Raw genomic sequence first — 13,223 nt, 5'->3', positions numbered from 1 at the left:
CCAGCTAGTGACAGCCAGCTAGCAACAGCCAGCTAGCAACAGTCAGCTAGCGACAGCCAGCTAGCGCCTGCCGGGGCCACTAGCTTGACGCTCGGCCAGTTACGCTCGGAGACCCAGCTGTAAGCTGGAGGTCTCTCACACCGGTCTCATAAGTAAGAGGATTTTATTTTGCATATTCATTAGAGTTAGCATTTTGTTTATACTTTTTTTTGGTGTATTTGTTTTCTTTTATTTTTTTTTTATTATTTTTTTTTTTTAAGATTATTTTTTGGGCATTTTTCGGCCTTTATGTGACAGGACAGCTTAAGTTGTGAAAGGGGAGAGAGAGAGGGGGAGTGACATGCAGCAAAGGGCCACAGGCCGGATTCGAACCCGGGCCGGCTGCGTCGAGGAGTGAGCCTCTATACCTGGGCATCCGCACAGACCACTGCGCTATCTGGATGCCCTTGTTTTCTGATTTTAATGTTATAACGACCGTTGCTGTGTTTGAGTCACTCCCTTACCCCTCCTTCCAGGTCTTACATGGCCACTTGGCAAGTGCAAATGCAAATAGAAAAACCGGTTTGGGGGGGGAGAGTAGTTAGTAGAACTGTTTAGAAGTGGACTATTCCTATAACTACGCTCCTGTTACTACCTGGTCAGATAGCAGCTTTTGTGTTGGTCAACCTGAAAGTTTGCATCACCCTAGTTCCCCTTGACAAAAAGTCTATGGGATTTTTCTATATGATTTTGGATTTATGCAGAAAATAAACCCTGTGGCCAACAAAGGTTTATGATTCATACACGTTTTCAGCATGGTAATCTTTTCAAATGAACAGCACTTTTAATATCTTTTAAATAGCCAGAATGGAAAAGTTAAGACACATTTATTAATTCTACATCTGAAAATGGTCCTATATAAATATCTATCTAAAAACTATAATGCCCAGCTGTTTCAGGAAATAACTAAGTCTGAAAAAAAAAACAATGTGTTTGAGAACCGTTTATAGTAAAATAAAAAAAAAATAGTAACAAATGCACAAACATTTCTTTTCCATTGCTTTATTTCACTTTTCTCCAGCCTTCTACATGTAAGTAATACAGTACAGTAGATAGTACACAGTACAAAGATAATTTGGGTTTAAAAGTGCAATCCTAGCAAAACATTTCTCAAACACGGATGAGTGTCCAAAATATCAGCAACCACCTGCTCTTTGCATGAAGTAAACTATGCAGGCGAGTTGAAGCGAAAACCACGATCGCTTATTAATTTGAAGAGATGGATGTGCAAAAAAACAAAACAAAGGCCAAGATATTTGTTAAATTGGTTAGCCTATACATTTAAGATTGAAGTAGATATTTAAAAGTTTCCACTGAAAAAGCTCAACAAAACCCAGTTAGGGTGATTGATTATTCTAAAACAAACCATTAAAATAACATATAGAAATACATACATGAAATTATGTAAATTGGTACATTTAAAAAAAAAAAAAGATAATTTGGAAACAGGATAACATAAATTATGAGAGAAAATATGAGAATCACTGCATTACACCACATCAGTACACATGCATTACTTATGTTATGAACAATGTTGCCCTCGCTGACTTTGACAAGACGTTCTGCCTCTAAAGAAAATACCAGAACAAAAAACACAAGGATGTTGAAATCAAAATTGCATCAATATTTTGTAACGTCTGATGCTTATCTTTTGTCTTATCTCCTTCCTTTTTGTTCCCCCGTTCATGCCTTTTTTCCTACTTTGCTTTATCAATCCTTTTCCTCTCTTGAACGCTTTTTGCCTCTGACAGTTGACTGTGATCGCAGCAAATTCGTAAAGTTATGTTTAGGTGCTTTCTTTAAAGGATAACAAGTGCATTTGTACGCCTGTTGAAGATTTCTAAGGCTTGTTGATAATACACATGACTCGTGTATATCATCATCATATATATCATAGATATAGTATGTCATAATTTAATAACTGACAGTTAAATGTGTCATATTTACAGATTTGGGGGTTTAAAATAACCAATTGCATTGTATTGTATAACAACAAATCAGGACAGATTTGCTGTGGCACTGGAAACTTTCCTTTACTGACAGTTAAAACTGGTTTTGTTGCCAGTGCATTTTCTGTTTTTCGGGTTCTGTTTGAGGAATTACACTCAAGACTTGTTAGTAGGCTTCTCTTGCTGTTTTCTTGAATCACTTTTTTTTGTAAGTACTCATTTAAATCAAGTTTTAGCCAAGTTACAGAGTACCACCGGATGAGGTAGCCTACATGCTAGTCAGATTTAAAGCAGACTCAGTTAGCTTAACGTTAGCTATGTGAAAACACTTGACGTTGGTAGAGAAAAATAGCATAATGTATGTATAAATAGTATAATGTCGCTTAACAAAGAGTAATACCACCTGTCTGACTTATTGCAATCTAGAAGCTAAATAAGTGGTTGTGGAGTTTTTACAATGTACGACTTCAAAGGTTGTGTTGCTAATCGCGATTAGCGCGTTAGCATGCTAGTGGCATCTTTTTTTTGCATGCTAGTGACGTCAGTGCTTCAGTGTCTGATAACAAGGCGTTGTCATATCAGTGAAGCAATGAGCTGTCGCCAGTAGAGCCTTGTTATCAAGTCATGCAGACATCAGACTTGATTATGTCATTTGTGGAGGTACAGCCACAGTAACTAGCGGGGAGAAATGGTACTTCTACTTTTATTTTGAATCCCAAAGTCTCCGCTTTGAGATTCATATCAGTGTGAAACAAGTAGGCTAACGTTACTTTTCAGTTGTTTTCACCCTTGTTGATGATCACATCATGAAAAAACATCAAGTATTCAAGGCTAAATTACACCCTTCTTCCATTTTTGCACTTTCAGCGCTCACCTGCTATCTTCATTTGAGTGACATTTCATTTTAGTCTTTTGATACATATCAAGCGGGGCAGTGATTTCCCCCCTGACATGCCTTTTCCTGGATGCATCTACGCTACCTGCAGTGTAAATTCATATAGCCTAAACATTTAGATATTATCAGCAACATATTGGCACATATAAATATAAAACGGATTACAACAAAAAAAAGCCTGGATAAGAGCATAATCCAAGTTATGAGAACCTTTTATAAGGATTATGGCTGCACGCTCATGTAAACACACTGGCTGTGTCCTGGGACCACTAGTAGTTCACGGGCTCGGAGGGGGAGTGGTGGGTGGTGGAGCAGTGTCCCGCCCTAAAGAGGTGAGAAAGTATTAATCAGTGAGACAAGGGACATTGTTCTCAATAAATTCTCCCAGTTAAAAGCGAAGGTGGTAGTAGGTGTTTTTATTGCTCTGTTATTTCTCAAAAACTTCCATAGAAGTTTCCCACGTTTCCCCATTCACTTCCATGTTTTTTTGTTGCAGTATTTCAAAGCATGTTTATAATTTTTTTTTTTATTATGTAAAACTAAAGGGATATAAATGTGAGTCAAAAGAATTAAGCCCGCTTATCCCTGCTTAAGTGTCAAAGTGCAAACAGAATGCGTTAGCATTGATATGTCGATTCAATGATCCATAATCAATATTATCAATGCAAAGTAAACAGAAATCAATACATATCGTCTGTAAGGTGGGCCTTTAATTTAGCTTCCCGTTTATTTATTCTTTCTATTAAAAATAAGTTAGTTTTTCATTTAAATATCTGGAAGTGCTCAGAAATGGAATTAAATCAAATTTTAGTTTCTTTTTTTGAATTGCAATTTAAATGCAACTATATTAAAGGAACCTGTATTTCGTCTCATATCGATCGCATGCCCCTGAATTGAATCAAATCAAAATCTTTTTGTGATGGATATCCGCAAATATTTTATCGTTGTTCAAAGAGTCAATATAATATTTTATTGTGATAAAACTTTTGAATTACACTCCAAATAATAATAAATAATTAATTAAAATAATCATCAACGTGCTGCAGGCTACATTTAGCATGATGTTTGTTGAAAACTGAAAAACCTAATTGTTTGGGTACTTTACATACTGACATGGAATCAAATTGCAATGATTAGCTGTGATACAGCTGTGGTTTTACATTATATACAACGATAGTGACCTAAATTAACAGTTTCTTTACATTGACTCTTGTTACAACTAAAACTTTCCCTCCACTTAAGTGCACTTCCCTCAAACCTTTACTTCAGTGGGGTATTTTGTGCTTTTTTTTGCTTGTCAGTTACCTGCAGAGTCCTGTGGAGCATTCGTAGTTGTTCTGGCAGTAAGCTCCAAATGGTTTACTGTTCATGATCCTCCACAGCGGGGTCATCCGAGCTGTCCTCCTCAGTGTTTGGACGCTTGAATCTGCCTTTTGGTCAGAGCTGGACTGGACCTGTGGGACCAACGGACCTGCACACACCTGGTATTACAACACAAACAGACGGACACACAAAGGTACAGAAATGGTCATTAGAAAGAAACCAAGCAAAGGGAAAACCAGGGACAGTGCATTACTTGGCATTGACTTATTAGGGTAATTCTCATGCGTAATTCACGTGAGCAGGCCATTCATTTTTAAATGATTGTGTTTTTAACAGCGTACCGACTAAATTTAGATGCACACAATGTAAGTCAACTGTCCCACTTTATTTTAAAACACGTCAACAAAGCAGTACAAATCAATATCTGCACTTTTGTTCAAATAATCTACGTGGATCTTGGTTTAAGATTAAGCTGCCATGGTGAGGAGTTACATTTTCACACACTTTTTTATCTGTGAACATACTTTAATAGGTTATTCATTCCTTGATATTTGTACACTGCAATTAGAGTTAGTTGGTGTTTAAGTTTTAAAGCACCCTTTCAGCTCTTTGCCTTTTACTTTCATCTGGATCAATTTTTATTAAAAGAAATGTACAGTGTAGAACTTGTGTTTCTAATATTGCAAACGCTCAAAAGAAGACTGAATTCTGCTTCGCGCTAACAAGAGAGACAAAAATCCATCCTTTGATTTAACACCAGGCACATTTATCTGGAATTTGTGAAGTCAGGACATTGCACTCACCTGCTGAGCCAGCATTAGCACAATGCACAGTGCCACTGTTGCATTCCTTCGGGTGAAGAAGCCTTTCTCCTGCATCTTTACGCTCTTTACAAAAATCAAAGATTTCTGGTCGTTTGTCAGTAAGACCAAGGCTCTTCAGTCTTGAAGAAAGTTGATCTCGACCAGCTACGCGTTCTGATATCTGACACCTTCTGGAGGACTCAACCAGCTCAGCTTTAATGGTCCAAGTAGGGAGTCTGAAGGTTGTGTGGAGCAGGTTCTCATTAGTCTCTTCAAGTCAGCCTGACTCAGCCAACTCAGCTGTGACACCGGCAAAGAAGGCTGGGCTCTCCTTTATACAGACAGGCCGTGATCCCAGGGGGGGGGGAAGCCAGAGGGAGGGAGAAAGAGTCACAGTCCATCCTGTGTTGTCTACCCTCCTCTCTCTTTTTATCTATATTTTTGGCTTGAATGTGACATTATGTGTTTGCAGAAAACTGCCATTTTAGTGTTTTAAGTCAAAATCTGGTCATGCAACCCACTCTTTTTTGTGATCTGTCTCTCTTACTCTTCTTTTACACGTTAACGTTCAGATAACGTGAGCCCAGGTGGACCAAACGCCGCACACGTGATACATACATAAATGAAACAGAGAGACACAGCTGGGGCAAAAGGCTTTAAAAAGGTGAAGAGGTCCTCACATGTGTGTGTCACTGAACTTGCAAAAAGATAAGGCTTTATCAAGCTGCAGAGTCTGTGTGCTGCAGGATATCTTTGACTACCCATGTCCTTGATCTGACACAATCTTACCATCTCACTCAGACAGCGTAGACAGGATTAAAGGTGTGGTTTACATAAGCAGTGAACCACTACACATGTGACGCCAACACGCATTATATAAATGCGTGTTCCATATATTAAAATAAGAAGCTAAAGTCCAGTCCCGAGACCTTGGTCTTGGTTTGGCTCAGTGAACCAGAACCAAAAGGTTGTGGCTTTTCCTAATTATACTAGTGATCTATCAAGTTGCACTCTGCAAAATAAAGTACAATTTTAAGGTACTTTTACTTCACTTGAGTATTCCCATTTTATGTAACTATTACTTGTACTCCACTGCAATTAAGGGAAAATATTGTACAGATTTAGATTAATAGAAAATATTTACAAATGAAATGTGATTTATTATTTTATAAAACAGCGTCCTGCTATGCCATGAACGCCGCACAGCGTCCTGCTATGCCGTGAACTACTACAAAGAACTGCTACAAACTACTAATTATTTCTATTTTTGTTATTGCCACTCTAACCCCAACCGGCCCGTCAGACTCCGCCTACCAAGAGCCTGGGTCTGACCGAGGTTTCTGCCTAAAAGGAAGTTTTTCCTCGCCACTGTTGCACTGTTGCTTGCTCTGGAGGAAACTACTAGAACTGTTGGGTCCTTGTAAATTCTGGAGTGTGGTCTATCTGTATAGTGTCTTGAGATAACTCTTGTTATGAATTGATACTATAAATAAATTGAATTGAATTGAATTGAATTAAAGTAACCAACCATTACCCAACAGTTTACCTACCAGACTGGTAGCTTTGGTCCGTACGGGGACTTGAACCTGCGAACTTGCGGTTCCCAACCAAACTCTCTATATTCTCTGGGCAGGCAAAACAGAGAAAGGAGACGTAACCTTGCTCCTTCTGGAAGATTCCAGATCGGCCCATCTGAGCTTTTTTTTTCTCAAAGGCAGAGCAGGATCCCCAGGGCTCGGTTTACACCTATCGCCATTTCTATCCAGTGGGGGACCATAGGCAGGCTGGGGGAACTCATATTAATGTTATTAAAAAAAATCATAAAGTGACATTTTCATGCCATGGGACCTTTAAGCAAAATGACCTCCAGTATCAACTGCAGCATTAAAGTGGTAAACACATTAATGCAATGAAAGGAAATATAATATTATGAAATGGGCCATTCAGCAGAATGAGTACTTTAAGCATATTAGGCATATTTCAATGATCATTTTTGTGGACTTTTACTTTATAATAATCATTTTTATAATTTGTATAACTACTTTGACTAAGTTAAGTTAAAGATCTGAGGACTTCTTCCAGCGCTAAAAACCAGTAGGGGATTGCGTGCACAACTGGGTTATTAAAACAAAGAGTGCCAACATTTATGCAGCATGTGTCTAAAAAATGTTACCGGGATTGGATTTACAGCTGGACAGTGTTTAACTCTGAAAGGCATTAAGTCAGCTTCAAAGGTCAAAGGTCATCAACTGTGCATTCCCATGAGACATGAATTAAGATCCGATAAGTTCAGATAAACCTTTATTGATCCCCAGAGGGGAAAGTCAGGTGTTGCCAAAGCACAAGACTGAAATGAATACAGAAGTAAAAGTACACAATAAAAACAAAATGAAATAGATTTTTTTAAAACAAGAGGTATACACAAATACTTAAATGAGTAAAAGTAAAGTAACTGCACAAGCAATTAAAAGGTCAGGAGGTAAGTGAGAGTGAAAAGTTAAAGTGACATCACGAGGTAAAGAGATACTATGTGATATGATTGATAACAGCGAGAATGGACTATATGTAAACAGCTTATAGCAGAAATATAATATGATGCTGTGAGGCAGCAGAACGTCATAATAACAGATTCCAAGAGATCTGAAGAGCTTTTTCTCCATCTGTTATGGTGACGTTACAGCAACAATAATGTTCCCATAGCCAAACTGCTGCATTTTTGTTAAACGGCAATGCAGGTCAGCCTGGAAACGACAAAGAAAGGCCAGAAGTTTCTTTAAACACTCATTTAAATGTAAGAAAGGGAAGGAAAAAAAAGAAAAGTTAATTTAATCAGGGAGAGCCAAGGATCACGGATGGATGTAATGGAAAATTCCATTGCTGATTCCTGTAAGCTTGTTCATCACCGAAACGTCCTCTAGAGGACCAGGAGACTGACAGGAATCCTGCGCTACATAAACCCAGAACATCTGCATCATATGTCACCACCGAGAATGACTCATCAGATTGTGCCTAACAGGCTGAGCAGCTGCAGAAATGAAACTGTAGCGATAGAGAAGGCTGCAGAGAAGAGGACAAGCAATTAAATGCTGTTTTTTTCCATGATTGTGATGCTGTGCTAATGCAGGGCAGATGCACAGTGTTGGACTTCTGAAACTGGTTTAAATAGTAAAAGGGACAAACACTGTGGACAATACACATTTTCAGTTAAGTTGCACAGCCCCATCTCCGTAAAATTACATTCCCATTCAACAAAACAGCATTTCAATTAAGTTGGGATGGAAATGTATTTGTTCCCCGATAGCAATGGTTCTTGACGTATTTTAACCAATGCCCCAGGAAGTGCAGCAGGCTTTGAAGCCACTTTGACATAGTCGCCAAACAATGGAATTGCGACTTCCGTGTCTGTCACGTGATGCCCCTGGACCCAAACAGACATTTTCCCATAGACTTACAGTACATAGCAAAAGAGACATCAGTGGATGCGTTTTTCTGAGCGTCACACCCCCCGCAAAATTACTCGTTTCCCTATCAAAATTTGATCAATACGGTCCAACAACATTTCAAAAGTCTAGAAGAGCTGCCCAATTGAATCATTCAATATTCAAGTTAGAGGAGCGCTAATCCAGATGTTACAGACCCGGCAAGTTGAGGTCTCTAGTGCGCCCTTATGGGCCCACATAGTGTAGAAGCAGCAGTGATCATCCGGGAGTTTCATTTGAGCAACTCTCAAAGGAATGAACCAAAAACCCCAAAAAATGTCCAAACCAAAATTTGACGTTGACTTGTTTTTGTGACGTACTTAACCTATGTAACATACTTAACTCACGTATGTGACTTAAATTATGTAACCACATACTTATTTTAACCCAAACTACAATCGTTTTCTAAACCTAACCGAGTCGAATTGTTAACTAAAGCACGTGTTTGAAACAGCAACCCTTTCATAACAGAATGTGAATGCAGTTTCGTTGTATGGAAATTGAATTTTCTAGGAGACAGGGTTGAGATGCATTAAAAGTGGATATAAAATGATAGCTACATTTCCTACAACTTTTTTCTGTTCCTTATCAGTCACTTGTCGTGTCTAGATACGTGTGAGGTTGTACATCACATGAAACCCACCAACTGTCCCTTAGACATTGTCCCCGCCAAAATGGTAAAGGAGGTTTTTAATACCATTGGGGCGAGTCTTCTTACTCTTTTAATTCCTGTCTTACTTTAGGTTCGTCCCAGCTGCCTTTAAACATGCTGTGGTCAGGCCCTACTGTCATGGGCGGGGCCCCGGCTGGTCGTGAGTCTGTTCCCTTATTACTTTTCACTACTCTAATTTCCCGTTTGCCCAGCCTATCTTGTTTTGGTTTTGCCTTCTGTTTTGGTTTTCCTGCTCTCCCGTCCGAAGCCAGCTGATCACACACACCTGCCTCCCGTCAACGCCAATCACCAACATCAGACGCACTGCCAGCCTTCACCCGCTCCACCATCCAACTCCTGCCAAATCTACTCTGTTTATATACCCTGCTCTGCAGTCCACTTTAACTTGAGTCGATAGCTACATGGGTGAAACTGCTAAATCCTGTGCTAGCCGTGGTCTTGATCTGCGTTACGTGATCTCGGTGTTTTCGTTTCAGTAATCCGGCGGCTGGCTTCGGACCCCAACCAGTCATCCTACCACGGCGTCTCTCCTCATTTTCTCTCTGCTCCTCGCACTGTGCACCTTGCCACGCAGTCTCCACTTCATCTCTCCTTTCGCCCCACCCGGCTCCGTCCTCCGTGTCTTGCTCCCCGTGCCTCGCCACTCTCGGCCTCGCTCCCGGCTCCTCTGCACAGTTCCCCGGGCCACCTGCTCCTGGCTCCTTTCCTACTCCATCCCTTTTTCCTATAAATCTTCCGGAGCCGGCATTTGAGTCATCCTGTGGTCCGCCCAACCCTACTTAAGAAGCCTAATCTTGACTCTACAGTGCTGTCTAATTTTAGACCAGTTTCTCACCTGCCTTTTCTTTCAAAGGTTTTAGAAAAAATTGTTTTTATACAGTTACAAGTCTTTTTACAACTGAATTGTGTTTTTGAAAAGTTTCAATCTGGTTTTAGATCACGCCACAGCACTGAGTCTGCACTGTCGAGGGTACATAATGATATTGCCCTATCTCTAGATGCCGGGAATCCTACTGTTTTAGTCCTTTTGGACCTCACAGCGGCGTTTGATACAGTGGACCATGCAGTCCTCCTCTCACGCCTTGAGAATTGTGTAGCCATCAAAGGCACTCAAATGGTTCAGCTCCTATCTGTCAAATAGGAGCTTTTCTGTTATGATTGGGAACCTCTCCTCGTCAGTTGCTCCTCTATCTTGTGGGGTACCACAGGGATCCATCCTTGGCCCTATTCTGTTTTCTTTATATTTGCTGCCTTTAGGGGCGATTATAGGGAAGCACAACCTGTCATTTCATTGCTACGCAGATGATTTACAAATCTATTTGCCGATGAAAGCAAATGACAGTGTTGCACTAAACTCCCTGCTAAACTGCATTGCTGAAATTAAGTTGTGGCTTTCAGACAATTTTCTTAATTTGAATGATAATAAAACGGAGTGTAATATTTTCAGTACTCCAGCCATGCAGAATGGCCCGGCTGTTAGTTTGGGAGCTCTGGCATCTTGCACGAGATCTTTTGTCAAAAATTTGGGGGTTACTTTTGACTGCAGTATGAAATTTGACAAGCAGATCAGTAACGTTGTTAAAATGAGCTTTTTCCAGCTTCGCCTGCTGGCTAAAGTTAAGCCCTTTCTGAACAGGCACGACCTAGAAAAGGCTATTCATGCTTTTATTAGTTCAAGGTTGGACTACTGCAATGCCCTCTATGTTGGTCTGAATCAGACTTTAATCTCACGTCTTCAACTTGTTCAAAATGCTGCTGCTCGCTTTTTAACAAATACACCTAGACGTGCCCACATCACTCCCGTTCTCTACACCCTGCATTGGCTCCCGGTGCGTTTTAGAATAGATTTTAAGATTTTGTTGTTTGTTTTTAAGGCTTTAAACGGTCTCGCCCCAGAGTATTTGTCGGAAATTTTAACTGTGCGAGAACACAACCGGTCTTTGCGGTCTTCAAGTCAGTTGATTTTAGAAGTCCCAAGGTCCAGGTATAAACGGTGGGGGGATCAGGCTTTTGCGGTTGCTGCCCCAAGACTCTGGAACAAGTTACCCCCTGATATACGTACTGCTACAGATGTCGCTCTTTTCCGGTCCAAACTCAAAACATATCTGTTCAGTCTGGCTTTTAATACGTAACAGTGGTGTGACAATTTCATTCTTTTGTTTCTTTGTAACCTTTTTCTGATTTTACTGTTTTCTATGTTTACTCTTTCTGTTGTATGTTGTGATTTTACTCATTTTGTTAAGCACTTTGGATACCTGCTGGTAGTTGTAAAGTGCTATATAAATACATTTTGATTGATTGATTGATAGATACCATAGATCACACTGAATCAGACCTCATAGTCACAGTGGCAGCTAAATGTTTAACCACCCTGCTGTCCTCGAAATTTGGACTTCTTCCAACCAAATTGTAAAAAAAATAACTTGGAGGGTTCCATACAACCATTACTCTTCACAAGTAAAATAAAAGATCAGCTCAGTACTTTCATTGAATTGGGGTGTTTAATCCAATTTTATAGCATTTGGAGAAAAAAAAATGATAAAAGAACGTTGAAAAGAGTGACAAAAATGTCACAAAGAGTCAAAAGAGCAGGAAAAATGTGACAAAAACATTGGTAAGAAGTGGTAAAAAAAAAACTTTGGGGAAAAGCAACAGAAGTGTCGAAAAGACGACCACAACGTTATATAAAAAAAAAGTATATTTAGACCCAGAAAAATAAAAAGAAGGTGACACAAGGGCTAACTTTGATGAACTGTGGACCAGATGATGGTCCAGATGTGGCCTTTTACCACTCTATTTTCCAGCTCAACCACAGGTGTTCTTTGGACTCGTTATTCATTGCATCATGGTGAGGACAACTCCGACTAACACTCAAAGATTTCAGATTTTGAATTGGCTTTGCAAGGTTTTGATTTCTAGTTTGCTATTTGGTGACAAATGTATACTACAAGGTAAAATATATACTAAAAAAATGATGTTCAGCTTTTACTATGTCAATAGATTGCACGAGCCAATGACCCTCACATCATGCTTTTATGAAACTTTGCACCCTGGAGCATTTCCTTAGATAGGTTTATTCATGTAAACTGCACGTTTCCACACATCTTTCTGTTGCTCCTGCAGATAGGGGGGGGGGGTTTGGAGTTGAGATGAGGATGACTCTGAAGGTTTCACTTCTAGCATGGTCAGTCCATGAAAAAAATAAAAATAAATAAAAAACCCTGTCTGACCGTCCAGTAACGTCTGAACTTTAAACTTAAACACTAAGTAAGTAAAAGGGAAAAAGGTGAAGTTAAAAAGAAATGTGGAAGTAAAAGGGAATAATTCTCTTGGACAAACTGAGAATTGCAGACATGACCTCATCTGACCAGTTTTCAGTCCTCATGTACAACGTGCAGGATGATGTTCACAGAAATAGGTTACTCAGAAAAGCCCTATATTTGTGGACAAGCCTTGAACTAAAATTCCCTTTTAGTGGTTTTGGTGACTGTCAGTCTCTGTCAGCGCTTATATCTTATCTCACTCTAAAGAAAAAGTCATTCGCAATTTAGGGGAAACCTAATAAGGTTTTAAAATCAAAGTTTACCAGGAAACAAAGCGGCCTATTGCGTAGGCCACTATCTATTTCCGAAACAATAACAGATGCATTCACAAATAGATGTGGATGAGAATAGCGTTACACTCATTTTACGAATGCTAACATCTTTCGATAAGTACAAACAGTCTTTAAACAAAAAAAATTGGAAATTTAATCTTTGCTATTTTGTTAGCTGAAGTGTTATGATCAGTTTGACACAAAATAACAAAGATTGAAAATCAGGATGATGCTTATTTAAAAAATATATATAGTGTATATATATATATATATATATATATATATATATATATATATATATATATCATTTTTAATTTCTAATTTTTATGCAAAGCTTTATGAGTTACTACCAGCTAGTTGGTGAACTATACTGCAGAGCTATACTATCGTCGTCTGTTTTCAGTCACTCTGCTGCAGGACAAAGCAAACTCAAACTTTAAAAATTTTAACACATCATTAGCAATCAA

General features: G+C 39.2%; 1 protein-coding gene across 1 annotated transcript; it reads right to left on the bottom strand.

Moving 5' to 3' along the window:
* Positions 1-1,029: 1,029 nt before the first annotated feature.
* leap2 (liver-expressed antimicrobial peptide 2) lies at positions 1,030-5,331 on the bottom strand. Its single transcript, XM_032499460.1, has 3 exons — positions 5,010-5,331; positions 4,189-4,364; positions 1,030-3,207 (listed from the first exon to the last, which is right to left on the bottom strand). Exons 1-3 carry the CDS (start codon positions 5,082-5,084, stop codon positions 3,153-3,155), a joined length of 306 nt encoding a protein of 101 aa, XP_032355351.1. The 5' UTR covers positions 5,085-5,331; the 3' UTR covers positions 1,030-3,152.
* Positions 5,332-13,223: the final 7,892 nt, after the last annotated feature.

The sequence above is a fragment of the Etheostoma spectabile genome, chromosome 19 (genome assembly GCF_008692095.1).
Source record: "Etheostoma spectabile isolate EspeVRDwgs_2016 chromosome 19, UIUC_Espe_1.0, whole genome shotgun sequence".
Lineage (NCBI taxonomy): Eukaryota > Metazoa > Chordata > Actinopteri > Perciformes > Percidae > Etheostoma > Etheostoma spectabile.
This window is presented reverse-complemented; position numbering and strand designations above follow the sequence as displayed.